Genomic DNA, 13,590 nt, shown 5'->3' on the forward strand with positions numbered 1-13,590 from the left:
CGGCTTGTTTATGCTAGCAAGCAATGCAGGTTTCTCTGTGTCATCCCGCCAGCATGGCTTAACCCTACCCTAGAGTGACTGTTTTAGGCCATATGCAAGTTTCACCATGTATTTAGTCCTTGGGTCGTCTTCTGAAATTGCTGATGAATCCTCCATGGGTTTCAGATTCTGAGACTTTGAAACAGTCATCCCACTAGGGTCTGCCTCAATAGCTTATACTGTGCTGGCTCCCACCTGAATCTCTATTTCTGATGGAACTATTTAAGAGACTACTGTCCTGTGCATGGTTAAAAAGGTTACAAGGGGGTTCTACCCTTTGGCTACAATGCAGCCTTGTGCTAGAATCCCTGTGCAACTGACGGGACTTAACCCTGGCCTTGGCCCCTCATAACACTATGCACTCTGGGAGCTAGTAAATCTGTACTCTGAGTCCTGGTTTATGCAGTACTTTCACCTTTTGGATGCTACTGAGAAGCAAGTTGTTTGGTAGCAGGAGTCCTGGATGTCTTGAAACGATACAGAGGAGGTTTTACGAGTGTCTGTAGGTCAAGCATGCACTGTAAACCCACCATTGAGAGCTGCTTTAAGAGTGATTCAAGAAAAGGTCAAGTGAGGTAAATTCACCTTTACAGAGTGAGGTTCAAATCTCAGATACTGTTACAGAGTGAGTGGAGTAGGGAAGCCCTGCACTGATTTACTTTGTACATTGTCTGAAGCTACTTCATGGGTCAAGAAATCTGGTCGTTCTCAAGAAATCCTTTGACATTGGTGAGCTTCATGTGGGAAGCCCCAGACTGGGAGAGCCAGCGGGGCTACTCTGCAGGTTTTTAAAGATACTTTCTTTGAAAGCCATGCTTTTGTTAATACAGGCTGAACTAGAGAGTGTAGACTTTGAGACAGTCATATGACTATGCACAGGAAAGTGATTTTTGCCTTTAAAGATCATTTCTGAATCTCTGGATCCTTTTTATGTTCGGTTTCCCCATCAAGAAATCAGGGATGAGCGTCCCGAAACCACTTTTGGAGATTGCACACCTAGCCGAGCAGCAAGACCTGGCTGATACTGAAGATGACCTCCGGCCACAAAATTTAGGCTGGTCTGTTTATACTGGGATTGTCTGAATAACTACCTATGGTGTCTGAGACCGCTTCTCTGTCTGAGACACCTTTGAATACCTAAGAAGCCCCAATGGGATGAGCTTAGAAGATGATTGAACGTTCCCTCCGTAGTTCATGTACTCCCTTGTTCTCACTCCTCCTCTTTATGTCACCATTTTAACCATCCCTTCCTTTTCCTCTTTCTGGTTTCTTTCTCCTTTCTGCAGCTTAAATCTAAAATATGTCAAATTTTGGCAGGTTTTGATGACCAGGATGGCTGAATCTAAACTCTCAAGTCTCTCATCAGTCCTTTCTCCTTTTAAACACTTTGCTAGATTAATTTTATTTAAGGTCTCCTGAGCTTAGGTTTCCTTGGGGCAATTCAAGCAAGAAAAGAACTTGTGACCTTGACTAATAGGACCTACCTGTGCAGAGGGTAGTCCTGTCCAAATAAGGACTGAAAAAAATGTCAGGACAAGAAAATTGGGACCAAATTCAAGGCAGGACCCCATCCTGCATTTGACCATCCTACTGTACCATAATTACCTTCAGGATCCTTCTTAGGATTGTTACTCTGGTGACCATCATAAGTAACTCCATTGAGATCAGTGGAACCACTGTAGGTTTACCTTTATGTGTCTGACATCAAACTCCAACCTTTTGGCTTTCAGGAAAACCGCACTTGTTTTGCTTATTGCCCCAGGGAACAAGTCCTTCTCCCTCCCTATCTAAAAGATCATACTTGTCGCATTGGCTCACTGGGGACTCACCATCCTGAGAGCTTTTGTGTTCGGGTCCAAAGAGACCGAGGCTTGAAAGAAGTTGGCATCTGTCATTCAGATTGTGAAGATGTACGTAAGAGCAGTTGCACCGAGCCAGACTGAACATCCACCTAGCCCAGCATCCCAGTTCAAACGGGGGCCAAAACCACATGCCTGGGGAATGTCACAGTAGAGGAGGTATATATGATACTTCCTGCTAGAAGTCTGCTGGTCTTCAGATGTTTATGGCCTGAGGACAGTTTCATTTGATGCCTCCTGCTATCAAATTATATTGGAAGAGACAGGGAACAACCGATCCCTTTCCACCTTCCCCTTCTTAACTGGGATACAACAGCTTTCTGTAAAATCACCACTGACTCAGTCCTTTTCGCTTAGTCATTTCTTGTATGGAAGCTACTCCATGCTTTGGGTTATCCTTGCTGCCATTCTCAGATGCTTTTGGACTTTTACTGTATTCTTACTGAAAGACTGAAGGACCAGACCTGCACACATTATTCAGGATACAGACTTACTTCAGGTTTATGCAATGGCATAATGATGCTCTCTGTCTTGTTCTCTGCCTGTTCTGTTCTCTCTACGATGATGATAATATCTAACATTTCATTTTCTTTTTCCATGCCACCAAGAACCAAGCTGATGTTATCAGGAAACAATATATCATAACTACAAGATCTTGCTTCTATGGCTGGCTCAGGACCTATCAGTTATATGTGAAGTTAGAAATGTTCTTCCCTGTGTGCATCACCTTACCACTTTATTTAGATTGAATGTCTTGTGCAGTTTTATCAGTCTTGCACAGTCCTCCTGCAATTTTTCATGGTCAGTCTTTATTATCTGGAGTAACAAAAGTCCAATACAGGTTTGTGGCTCCGTCCTATAGGGGTCATTTCTGGGAAAGTCTCGAAGCCTGTCTTAAATCTTGAAATTGCTTAAATGGGCAGAAGACCCTCGATGTTGGGAATATTGAGTCTGAGATGTGGGAAAGGGTTGTCTTTGAATGTTGTGTCTGCACACAGTAGAATCCTCCTCTCTCCTGCTCTGCTCTGTTTTTCTTTTCTTTCTTTGTGTTTATCTTGTCTGTGAGCCTCTGCTGAGCTCTAGCCCTGGGGTTTGCAAATCTTTCTGCCACTTCCATGCGCAGAACAGTTTTGAAGAAGGAGGAAGACAGAAGACTTCACTGGAGGATGGATGTTATATGACAAACCCTTTGTCTTTTGCTCCTTGAAAAACTGTTCCTGGGCCAGTCCATCCCTCTGGCCACTATTGAAGTCGTGGTGATCTCTCCTCAGTAGTCCTGAATGTTTAATTAAGAATGCCTTCCAGTTCCCTCCCTGCCTGGTGTCTGTTCCTGGATTGAACCCACTTCTAACCCCTCAAGCGAGCTGCTACTTCTGCCTTGCCGGAGCATCTTCTCCCCATCCTCCCATAGCAGCAGCTCTACCCAGCCGCTCATATCCTTCTCCTTCCTCACACTTTCTGCTGCCATCTTTTCCCGTATTTGCTGCCTGCCTTTTCATGTGCTTTCTTTCTCATTGCTCCATCTGCAAGTGCCCCAGTTCAGTTGTGCGCCCCGCCACCCTCATGCAAAATGCCTTACATTATGCCCCGCTTCTGAATGATGTGGCTCCTCCACCTACGTGACCTGGGTTTTCTTTCACCCTGCGCTGCTTTGGCTTTGCTTTAAGCACTTCTCATGTCACCTTTTTTCACCCCTTCTCCCAAGTCTCCTCTGAATTCTCCCCAGAGCAGCTTTCTCGTCTTTGGTGATGATCACATTTCAGTGAGGAGTAGCAGAACAACGGTCACCTGTTGCTTTCCAAGTGACTTTTTTTTGTTGTTTTTTTTTGTTTTGTTTTGGTGGGGGGTTTTTTGTTAATGGTTGGACTTGATGATCTTACAGGTCTTTTCCAACCTTAGTGATTCTGTGATTCTGTGATTCTGTGCCCCGCCATGCTGAGACCTGTCATTGCACACACAAACGTGCCTCTGTGTGTCTGTATAGGAGAGCTTGGGAGGAAAAAGCACGGAAAAGAAGTGGGTTTTTTGTATTAAATTGCTAAGAAAGCCTGAAGAAGCAGGGTGGGTGTGAGAAGAGCGTAACTTCTGTAACGTCACCTGCTCTCTCAGGTCAATTGGGCAAAAGCATCCACAGATTAGAGAGGAAGCGAGAGGGAGCAGCGCTGCCGTTCTGCCCTGGAGCTGGAGCACCAAGCAGCTCCCTGCAGGAGCAAGGACCGGCTGCACGTCAGGGCACGGGCTGGTGGTGGTGGAGGAGCAGGGCCCCTGGGCAGTCCTGCAGCTCTCAGGGACCTCGAAGGGCAGGGTGGCGGTGGGGAGGCCAGGAGGAGCAGCTGGAGGCAGGGGAGGCAGGAGCGGAGGCAAGGAGCTGCTTGCAGAGCTGGGCTGCGAGGAGCTGGTGGAGAGCAGCGGTGGACAGAGGAAGGAGCGGAGGGCGGGAGGCATCTCTGGAGGGACAGAGGGGAGACATCAAAGTGCGCAGCAGGGAGCTGAGAAAAAAGCGGTGTTAGCTGGCCCAACTTTGTGCCTGCGCTTGTGTGTCTGAAAGTGGACGGGGTCTGAGCTCTCTTTCATTTTAAGCCTGAGTTATTCCAGCCCAGTGACTCAATTTATTTCTGCCTCTGCTCCTGACATTTCTCTTCAGGTGGCTGCTGCCTGGTTTTGGGTGGGGCTGTGGGCTGGGGTGACTCATGTTTTCAAGCTCTTATCGGCATCAGTATGATGTTCTGCTTTTCTTTTCTGTCATACGGCATCCCGCTCCCCTCCCCTCCTTCCCCTCCCTCCGCTGGCTCCCAGAGGAGGCGACAGACGGTCCTGTAATTTGGTTCCATTCGCTCGACTGGAGCAACACCTGCCCCCCTCTCTGGGGACAGGAGGGTCTCATCCCAAACCGTGCAAAGAGCCAAAGACGAATCTGAAGCCCACATGCAAATAGAGCCCAGGATGAAACAACACGGCCATTCTGGGCAGGCAAGGCAAAATCCATCACCAGGGGAAGAGTCAGGAAAAACAAAATCGCCTCTGAAGAAATAAATAAGAAGTGCCAGTAGATTGCCTTTTCCTTTTGGGTCGGTTGCTATTGTGGTTATTGATCTGTCCCACGCTGGAGAATAAACTGAGAGTACTGAAAAATAATGGCTGATATTAGAACACATTTATTCACCCTAAAAGGACTGGGTTAATTGGGTTACAGGATGGCTAGATGGATAGATACATGAACAGATAGATAGAATGTCGCTGGTATTTCTTCATGGCTATATAATGGAAAAGATCCATTTCTTTGTTGAATTTCATCTACAGAGTACTCTTCAGCTCCCCCCCACACCCCCGCAATCTCTCTCTCGTATGCACATACGCTCTTTGCTAGAAATACAGCAAAGAGATCAAATCACACCCAAGACCCTCAGAATTTCTTTGCTGTAAGTATCAGTTGTAATAACCCACCTGGCTCACCCCCTTTCTAACGCAAGCAGTAAGGCACTATTTTGTGGCCAGTGAGTAGCGTGATCCTGAATGCACATGTACCATGCACTTTGCTGGTGAGTGATGGTCTGTGTCTAGAAATCTTTTCTTTTTTAGACGCATATCTAATAGCGGCATAAATGCACATCTGTATTTGGGAATATTTTCTGCTCTAGATCCTTTAATCTCTTAGGAAAGTACATGATACTCATAGAAACAGTTCCCCCTTAGCTGTACAGTCCCATGGAAATCGGTACATTTATTTGTAGAAGTTGCTTTTGGCTTGCTGTCTCTCCTTTGCTGTGTCAGGGACAGGATCTGTTTCTAGGGTTCAGACAAATGCATTAGATGCCCTGTTTCCTAATGGCACCGATGTGAATGCCTATTGCGCCCCATGTCCGTATATGTTCATATAGGTCTGCAAATGTGTCATAACAGGTGTTATCACCTTATGCTAAGGGTGCGCTGGATATCCCTTGTACCGGGATATTCTAGATCTATCCGTTGAAAATACTTCTTCACTATGAATGCTGGAGGTTTCCATGCCATTTTTTATATACTGGATTGAGTCAGGCTTAAAGCACCTCTTTTAGCCTCAGCTAAAGGTCCAGAGGTAGTGCTCTGCCTTCTCTGTCTTTGAGTATGCTTTCTTTCATGGTTTGTAGGACGAGCTCCTTTTTAAACGTGAAAGAAAGGTATCTGAATGTAGCTTTAATCTTAGCTTTAATCCCTAAAAATACCAGGAAATATTAACTCTGTGTTTCTTCCCTGTCAATTGTTGGATTGGCCACGCATGATATAAGCTTCCATTGAGCAGTTCCACCCCACTCCTCCTATAATATTGTCATTCAAGGTCATCTGTTCCTGTATCACTGAGGGAACATAGACGTAGGCACAGTAACTTTGATTACATAATTAGACTTTATTGCTATCTAACGCAGACTTGCAATGAGATGGAGTTAAAGTTGTTTACCCATTCTTCATAAATACAGACTTTTGAGCGTGTAGCCACGCAGCCTTTTTATTGCATTGGCCGTGTAACTTGTACGTACTACTCAGATCTTTCTCAAGAATAAAAAAAGGGATGGGATGGAGGAGCAAAACCTACGTTTTGCTTTCAACAGTCATCAACTGCTAGATGAAAATGCGTTTCCTCCTTGATGCCGGCAGGAAAAATGGAAGTGGTTGGGCTGATGTCATCGTGGTGAAAGGATATAAGCAAGGCGGTGAGCAGATGGAAGTGAGACAGGGCTTGCAGGGAGAAACCATTTCTTCCATCAAATGAACCTTTGGAAGTAAAGGACGCACCTTCAGGTCAAGTGCCCTGACCCTTCTGCAGGTTAAACTTGAGACTCGATCCTGTGGCTACCACCAAAAGCAAAGCCCTTCCTGCCCTCTCTCTGAGTGCAAGCAGGCTCTCCGATCTCCCAGGGGATGGTAGGAACAGGATGACGCGGAGAATATTCTTACTTCCAAACCTGAGCTGTTCCCAGACATCTCCATGCCATGCTCTCCTACGCTCACGACACAGCGGGCTCACTGGCTCATCACTCGGGCACAGGGTCCCATGGCTAGGGCCTCAAGACCCCGGGCTAACAACTGCTGCTGTGTCCACAGGGACACTGGGGTTCACACCTCCTTATCCCATACTCTGCGTGCTTGAATCAACCACCAGTGACTGCGGACACCATCCTTTCCTGTAAGCACTCTCTTCCCTAAAATGTGCCTTCCACATTTGAGAAGGAAATAATATGATAATCTTCTTATTAACTAAGTCCTCCCGAATGTTGGTAGCACGAAGGCTTGCGGGATGGCAGGATTTATAATATCGCATGGGCAATTAGCATCAAACTTGACCCAGTGTCCAGCTGTTGACAGACGCTAAGAAACAAGCCTGTCCCAAAGAAAACCAGCTCCGAAGCTGGGGGAGTTATTTCAGCCCTGAAAGAGGCAGGATTTGAAAACTGTGCATCGAACTACCAAACCCGCGTGTGCTCCCTCGGGACGTGGGAAGCGTGCATTGGTAGAAAGTGGAATTAACAACCTCTCTGACAGGTTTCCTGCATGGAGCTTTTCAGCTGGTCAAGCCCACACTTAATTAAACCACTGTGCAAAGTGTCAGCCATGAAAATGGGAGGGAGGGGAGGGTTTTATCTCTCCAACAATGGATGAGGCAGCCGCCCCAGTCAATGGCGATATTCAAATTATAGGTAAAATTAACACCTTGCGGTAAACAAGAAAAGGATTTAATAAATGCGATGGCTCAGAGGTCTCACGTTACTCAGGTAATAACCCGTCTGTTACTGAGTCTGTATCTGTGCCGTGTTTCAAACGACAAGCTTTGGCAGTGAAGCCTTATATAAAGGAGCGTGGTTGAGGTTTTCAAAAACAGGGAAAGGGCCCAAGATTTTTACTGGGTTTCACTAGAATCGTACCTGGCCAGAGAGGGATCAAAACTGAATTTAAACAAGAGAAAGAAAATCCAGGCAGGACGAAACACGTACATTTTGGTTGCAAAGTCGGCTGTATCGAAGAGCGATGTGGTAAACCAGGATGCTTGCAAGCATGGAGATTGGATTTTACAGCCTGAACTTCGAAACGTGCGACTGGATGCCAGTCGTGATGCGACCGGGAGAACGTGACGGTGAGGACCCTGTGCCCCCCAACACATTTGGGCAGCGCAGCCAGCTGAGAGCAGCTGGAGCAGGGGTGCTGTGGCGGAGGGACCGCGGTCCCAGGCTCCCTAGGAAGGGGCAGGTAACCTGTTGAGGCTTTCCCACGTGCGACTCGAGAAGCCTTTGCAATCCTTATTCGTAAGGGCATGGCACCTCCATCTCACAGAAAGACCAAGAGGGGAAAAAGAATTAGGAAAAAACAGCTTTTATTTGATACTTTTATTTATATGCAAAACAGCTCACCATTCATGAGAGATATGAAAAACGCATCAGATAGAAACCAGATTTATCTATTTTCACTACAAAATATTGCATTATATAAAGCAACAGAGACACACAAAAAAACCCTGAAAAAGACTAAAATCTTTGGATAGCAGATGTGGTTTTTCTCTTTTTCTCTTTCGCCCCTAAAATGCGCTTCTTGTTTTAAGAGATTCACAGCGAAGAACATGAAACATTTTCAGGTTATAGAATTTTTTTGGTTGTCACAAAGGAAAGCAGTCCTGGATTTACTTTTCTTTCTTTTTTTCTTTTCTTTTTTTTTTTTTTTTTTAGGAAAAACGTCCTTTCCTAAAAATATACCACACACATACACGCCCACGCTCACTCCCACACACATGCATGTATACGCACACGCACATATACACCCACAAAGAAACTACTTCCCTTATAAACGATTTGCAAAGTACTTTTCAGACATAACTATAGATCGGAATAACAACAAGTTTTAAAAAAACCCTCCTAGTTAAGTGCTAGTGGTTGTCGATCCCACACGAGAAAAGAAAGAAAAAAAGGTCAAGAACAAATGCCTTGATATATATAAAATATACTTATAAACAGGGAGGAAGGGGAGGTTTGTCGTACACAAGTGCAATGTAATTGGAGGGAAAAAAATAAATTAAAAAAAAAGGAAAAGGAACACTGTATTGATCCCAGCAAACACTCATAAAGTGAAACATAATATTCCACAGGAGAAAGTGTAAACACCCGACTATAGAAACCAATTGGCACAAAGTATCCAAAGGAAAATCGCCACCACTCGGAAAAATAAATAAATCTTGAAAAAAATAAATTGTCGACTCCTTCTACCATAAATAAAAAATAGTTATTTGTAACTGCACCCATGGGTCACACGTTTAAGGTCACAAGTAGATGTTTTTGGATATATATAAGGGGGCACTTGGCAGCCCGAAGGAACAATCCGGGTTTAACACTTCCCTTCGTGAAAACGGCCCACGCCGCCGCCGGGCGGGAGAGCCCCGGGGCGAGAGGGGAGGCTGCGGGGGGACCCCCGCCCCGCCCGCCCCGCGGAAGGCGCTGGGGGGTCCCGGGCGGGCGGGGGGGTCCCGGGCGGCGGCGGCAGGGGCGGGGGGGGGGGGCGCCCGGGGCTGCGGCCGGGCGCTACACGTCCAGGACGTGGTTGAGATAGGAGATGTAGCAGATGGCGAGGCGCAGGATCTCGATCTTGGAGAGCTTCTTGTCGGGGGGCAGGGTGGGCAGCAGCTTGCGCAGCTCGGCGAAGGCCAGGTTGAAGGCCTCCACGCGGATCCGCTCACGCGTGGCGTGGGCCGAGCGGTACTTGGCCGTGGCGCGTCGCCGCCGTCGCTTCTCCTCCCGGCTGAGCGGCGGCGGGTGCAGCCCGGGCCGGCCCCCGCCCCGGCCCTCCCCGCCGCCGCCGCCGCCGCCCCGGCCCTCCCCGCCGCCGCCGCCGCCGCCCTCGGCGGGCTCCGGGTCGGAGACGCAGCAGCCGAGCGCCCGGGCGTCCGCGCCGCCCAGCGACTCCGGGTCCGAGGGCGCCGAGGAGGGGTGGTCGGAGTCGGCGGCTTGGTCCGGGCTGAGCATCATCTTGGCGGGGGCGGAGGAGCCTTCCCGGGACAGAGAAGCGGAGAGAGCGGGTCAGCGCCCCAGCCCCGCCACCCGCGGCACCGGGGGGCCCACGGGGGCGAGGCAGCGGGCAGGGACACGGGCAGGGAGAGGGACACGCCGCTCCCCGAGCCCCGGCCCCCTCGCTGGTGGCCGCCGCAGCCCCGCTCCGCCCGGCCGGGGCGGCGGGAGAGCCGGGGGGGCAGCGGGCGGGCGGGCGCTCCCTCGGGGAGCGCTGCCGTGAGCGGCGCCGGGGGTCACCGGTGCCCCGGCGTCCACCGTCCCGTCCCCAGCCCCGAGGGCAGCCTCGGCGGAGCACGCTTCCTCCCGCTCTCCCCCGTGCTCGCTCGGCTGTGGAGCAGGCCCGGAAAGCGATAAAAGAATATCTATTTTTTTCAAACAAGCTAATATCCAGCGGCTCAATATTAGGCCGATTCCCCCCCCCTAATTTTAATACCGTATTTCCTCCCCTGCCAATCTCTGCTTGAGCATTTCTCTGCCCGTGACGCTTGCGGGATGCGGGTTGGAGCCGCGCTGCTTTCACCGTCACAGCTCGAGGCTCCCCAAAGGTAACAAGGCCAGCGGGGAAATTTATTTCCCCCATCCAAACTGCGGGACCCACCGGGCTCTCCCCCCGCTCTTTTCTCCGCGCTCCTTATTTTTTCTTTTTCCCTCTTTCTTTCCTTCTGGGGGCTTAACTGGGCGGAGAGCGATCCGCCAGCGAGAGAAGGGGGATGTTTGGAGAGTCTCCGGTTTTGAGGCGGTGGGATTCCAAAAAGACACAAACCCCCCCCCCCCCCCCAAAGCAGCGGCCCAACTTTTCCATTCCTTTAAATTTTCCCTCCTCTCCCCTCCCTGCGCGAAAAGGCGGGGGGGTGGGGAGAGAGGGAGAAAGGCTAGCGAGATAAATAAATAAATAAACGAGGACGTGCCTTTCAAAAGAAAATTGAATCGTGTCTCCCCCGGCCTCCCAGAGCACCATCTGTCACGCAGACAGCAACACAAACCCGAGCGCGGCCGCGGACACGCCGGCATGTCATAAAACAATACAGCAGGCAAGTAGTGAAGGACCTCGGGCACAAATCCCGCGTGTGCGTGTGCGGCCGGGGTGGGGAAGCGGCGTGGGGAGAGCGTCACGTCCTCCCTTCCCCCGAATTCGCATCCCCGCGGTCTCCCCACGGAAAGTTTCCAGGCGAAGTCCCCCTCGGCTCTCAGACCCGGTTGGGAAAAGAAAATACTAATCAGGATGAGGCGTGAAAGGAGGAATACTTCCCAGGCAGGGCGAGAGTCAAGGCTCCCCGCCACGGGGCGAGACGCGGGACACGCGTGGAGGGGCTCGGCCGGGGCTGGGCGCTCCCCCGGGAGAGGCCGGGGGAGAGGAGAGGAGAGGACTCGCCTCCCCGGGAAGGGGCCACCGCTTGTGGGGCCCTGGGAAACGCTCCCCCTCCTATTTTCCATAAGGAGCGTTAATCAGGCCCCCAAGGCAGGGAATAAAGCCGGCCAGCGCGCAGGGCGGGTGCCGGCATGTCTTGGGGGGGGACACACACACACACCAACTAGGAAAGGTTTAAAATCACCTTTCAGCTGAGATCCACGCGAGGAGGTTTATGCGAAAGCAGACTAGCCGAGGGAGGGTTTGCAGGGCGGTGGTACGCAAACGCGCAAGGACCGAGGCGGTTGCTGGAGAAAGTTGCTGAAAGGTTCCTCGACTGTGTGCGTTGAATTTTCCCGTTTGGTTTGGCTTTACCCAGACGGAGCCGGAAAGAGGCTTTTTTTTTTTTTTTTTTTTTGTAATTTTTTCCCCCCTTTCTTTTCAGTAAACCCATGCCCTTGCTACCTGGAAAAGGGATATATTGTTAGGGCTGCTTACCTCGGCGGAGTCGTTTGGACAGCCTCTCTCTCCAGGTCCCCTCGCCCCCCTCGGCGATTCCTTTACGGTTCAAATGACCCTCCGGGAGCGGAGCATGGAAAAATAATAATAATAGTAATAATAATAATAATTTAAAAAAATCAAATCAAATGAATTAGGAGCGGAACAGCGTCCTGCTGGGACGGGGAAAGGCAGCTCTCATCCCTCGCCGCGGCCTCCAGCGCTCCAGAGATGGGAGATGTTATCGCCGGGTTTGTTCGCGGAGTATAAATAACAACTTAAGTTACTTACGATGCATCAGGGGAGAAAAAGCGTTTCCCCCATCAAAGTCTGCCTCCGCCCGTTAATTGGGGGCAGCGGGCTGCAACGCACCGGCGCAGAGGGGGGTGGCAAAAATTGCGCTGGGAAGTGCCGGCTCCCCCGCTCGTCTTCCTCCTCTTCCCCGGTCGCGATAAATAACAAAAGGGATGCGGCGATAGCACCCGCCGGGATTACTCCCGCTCCCCCGCCTCCTCGGCCTCTCCTTCCCCGCGGCGGCCCGCGGAGCCGCCCTCCGCCGCTGTCGGGCCGGGCCGGCCGCGGAGCCCGGGGCGCGGAACCCGCTGCGCGCTGCGCGGAGCCCGGCGCGGCGTTGCCGGCTTTGTTCCGCCGCGGCCCGGCGCGCAGGCACGGCGCGGGTCGGGGTAACAATGCGTCGCTCCCTCCTTTCTTCTCTATTCTTTCTTTTTTTTGGGGGGTGTAAGGTGCGGTTTCGTTAATTCCCCGGTCCGGCGGAGAGGGGCGGGAGGGGGAGACGCCGTCGGAAAAAGCGATGTTTGGTTTAGTTTTTCTTCTGGTCCTTCAAGAGCTGGCGAAGGGGGGGAAAAAAAGGATAAACGAAACCCCCATCCGTCCCTGAGCTTCCTAACTCCTCCTGCATCTCTCGAGTGAGAAGAAAGAAAGAAATGCGAACGCTGAAGAGAAAAACAAACCAAAAAAAACCCCCAAAATAAACGAAAATCTCAGCGCGGGTTCGGAGGGGCTGCGAGGGATAACGTCGGTGCAGGAAAGGGTACGCTCACACGCAGAAAAAGAAAGTGCGGTTCCTCCTCCCACCCCTCCCGGAGTGGCAAAGAAGCCAAGGAGGGGTGCGGGAGGTGGCAGGGGCGAGACAGACAGACAGACAGACAGAGCGGAGCTGCGTGTGGATCCGCTCCTGGTACCAAAGGGTTTAGCCTAGAGATGGTCGGAAGAGATAAAGGCTGGGAGAAAAGGGGACGGCATTTTTTCCCTCTTAAATTGATATTTAATGGGAAAGCCTATTGGACAGAAACCTGGACATGAGTCACTTAATTGGACTTGACATCTGTCACAGTGTGGGAGTTTTCACAGCCCAAATATTTTCAGCAGATCAGATTCTCGCTGAATCTGTGCCACAAATTATAACAGTCGAGAGCAGCCCATGATATAAACCCTCGCCTCTGGATATACAGTCTCTAGCCATGCTCGCTCCCACCGCCGTCGTGTCCCCCCCCCAAAAAAAAATATTGGATACCCACTGATCTAGAAAAACACCCCTGGCATTTCACATGCAAGCTAATAAATAAGCTTTAAACATCAATTTGCATCATGTACACTGAGCGTGTGGAGAATCGTCAGACTGTTTTTCTAGTGCATTTATTCCTGCGGTCCCCCTGCCCTGTCTCCCACCCATCCCCAATCCCGCAGCACGGCAGGCACGGCCCTGCCAGAGCCAGGGGGGCAGAGAGGCCCCCCATCCCAGTGCCTCTGCCCCCCGCCTCCCCGCGCTGCCGCACAGACAATGAGGCGAGGGAGCCGGCCA

The 13,590-nt window shown here is 50.6% G+C and overlaps 1 protein-coding gene across 1 annotated transcript; it reads right to left on the bottom strand.

The window, feature by feature from the left end:
• Positions 1-9,436: 9,436 nt before the first annotated feature.
• On the bottom strand, positions 9,437-9,880 carry NHLH2 (nescient helix-loop-helix 2). The gene has a single exon (XM_059825211.1). The coding sequence runs from the start codon at positions 9,878-9,880 to the stop codon at positions 9,437-9,439; it is 444 nt and encodes a 147-aa protein (XP_059681194.1).
• Positions 9,881-13,590: the final 3,710 nt, after the last annotated feature.

The sequence above is a fragment of the Gavia stellata genome, chromosome 1 (genome assembly GCF_030936135.1).
Source record: "Gavia stellata isolate bGavSte3 chromosome 1, bGavSte3.hap2, whole genome shotgun sequence".
Lineage (NCBI taxonomy): Eukaryota > Metazoa > Chordata > Aves > Gaviiformes > Gaviidae > Gavia > Gavia stellata.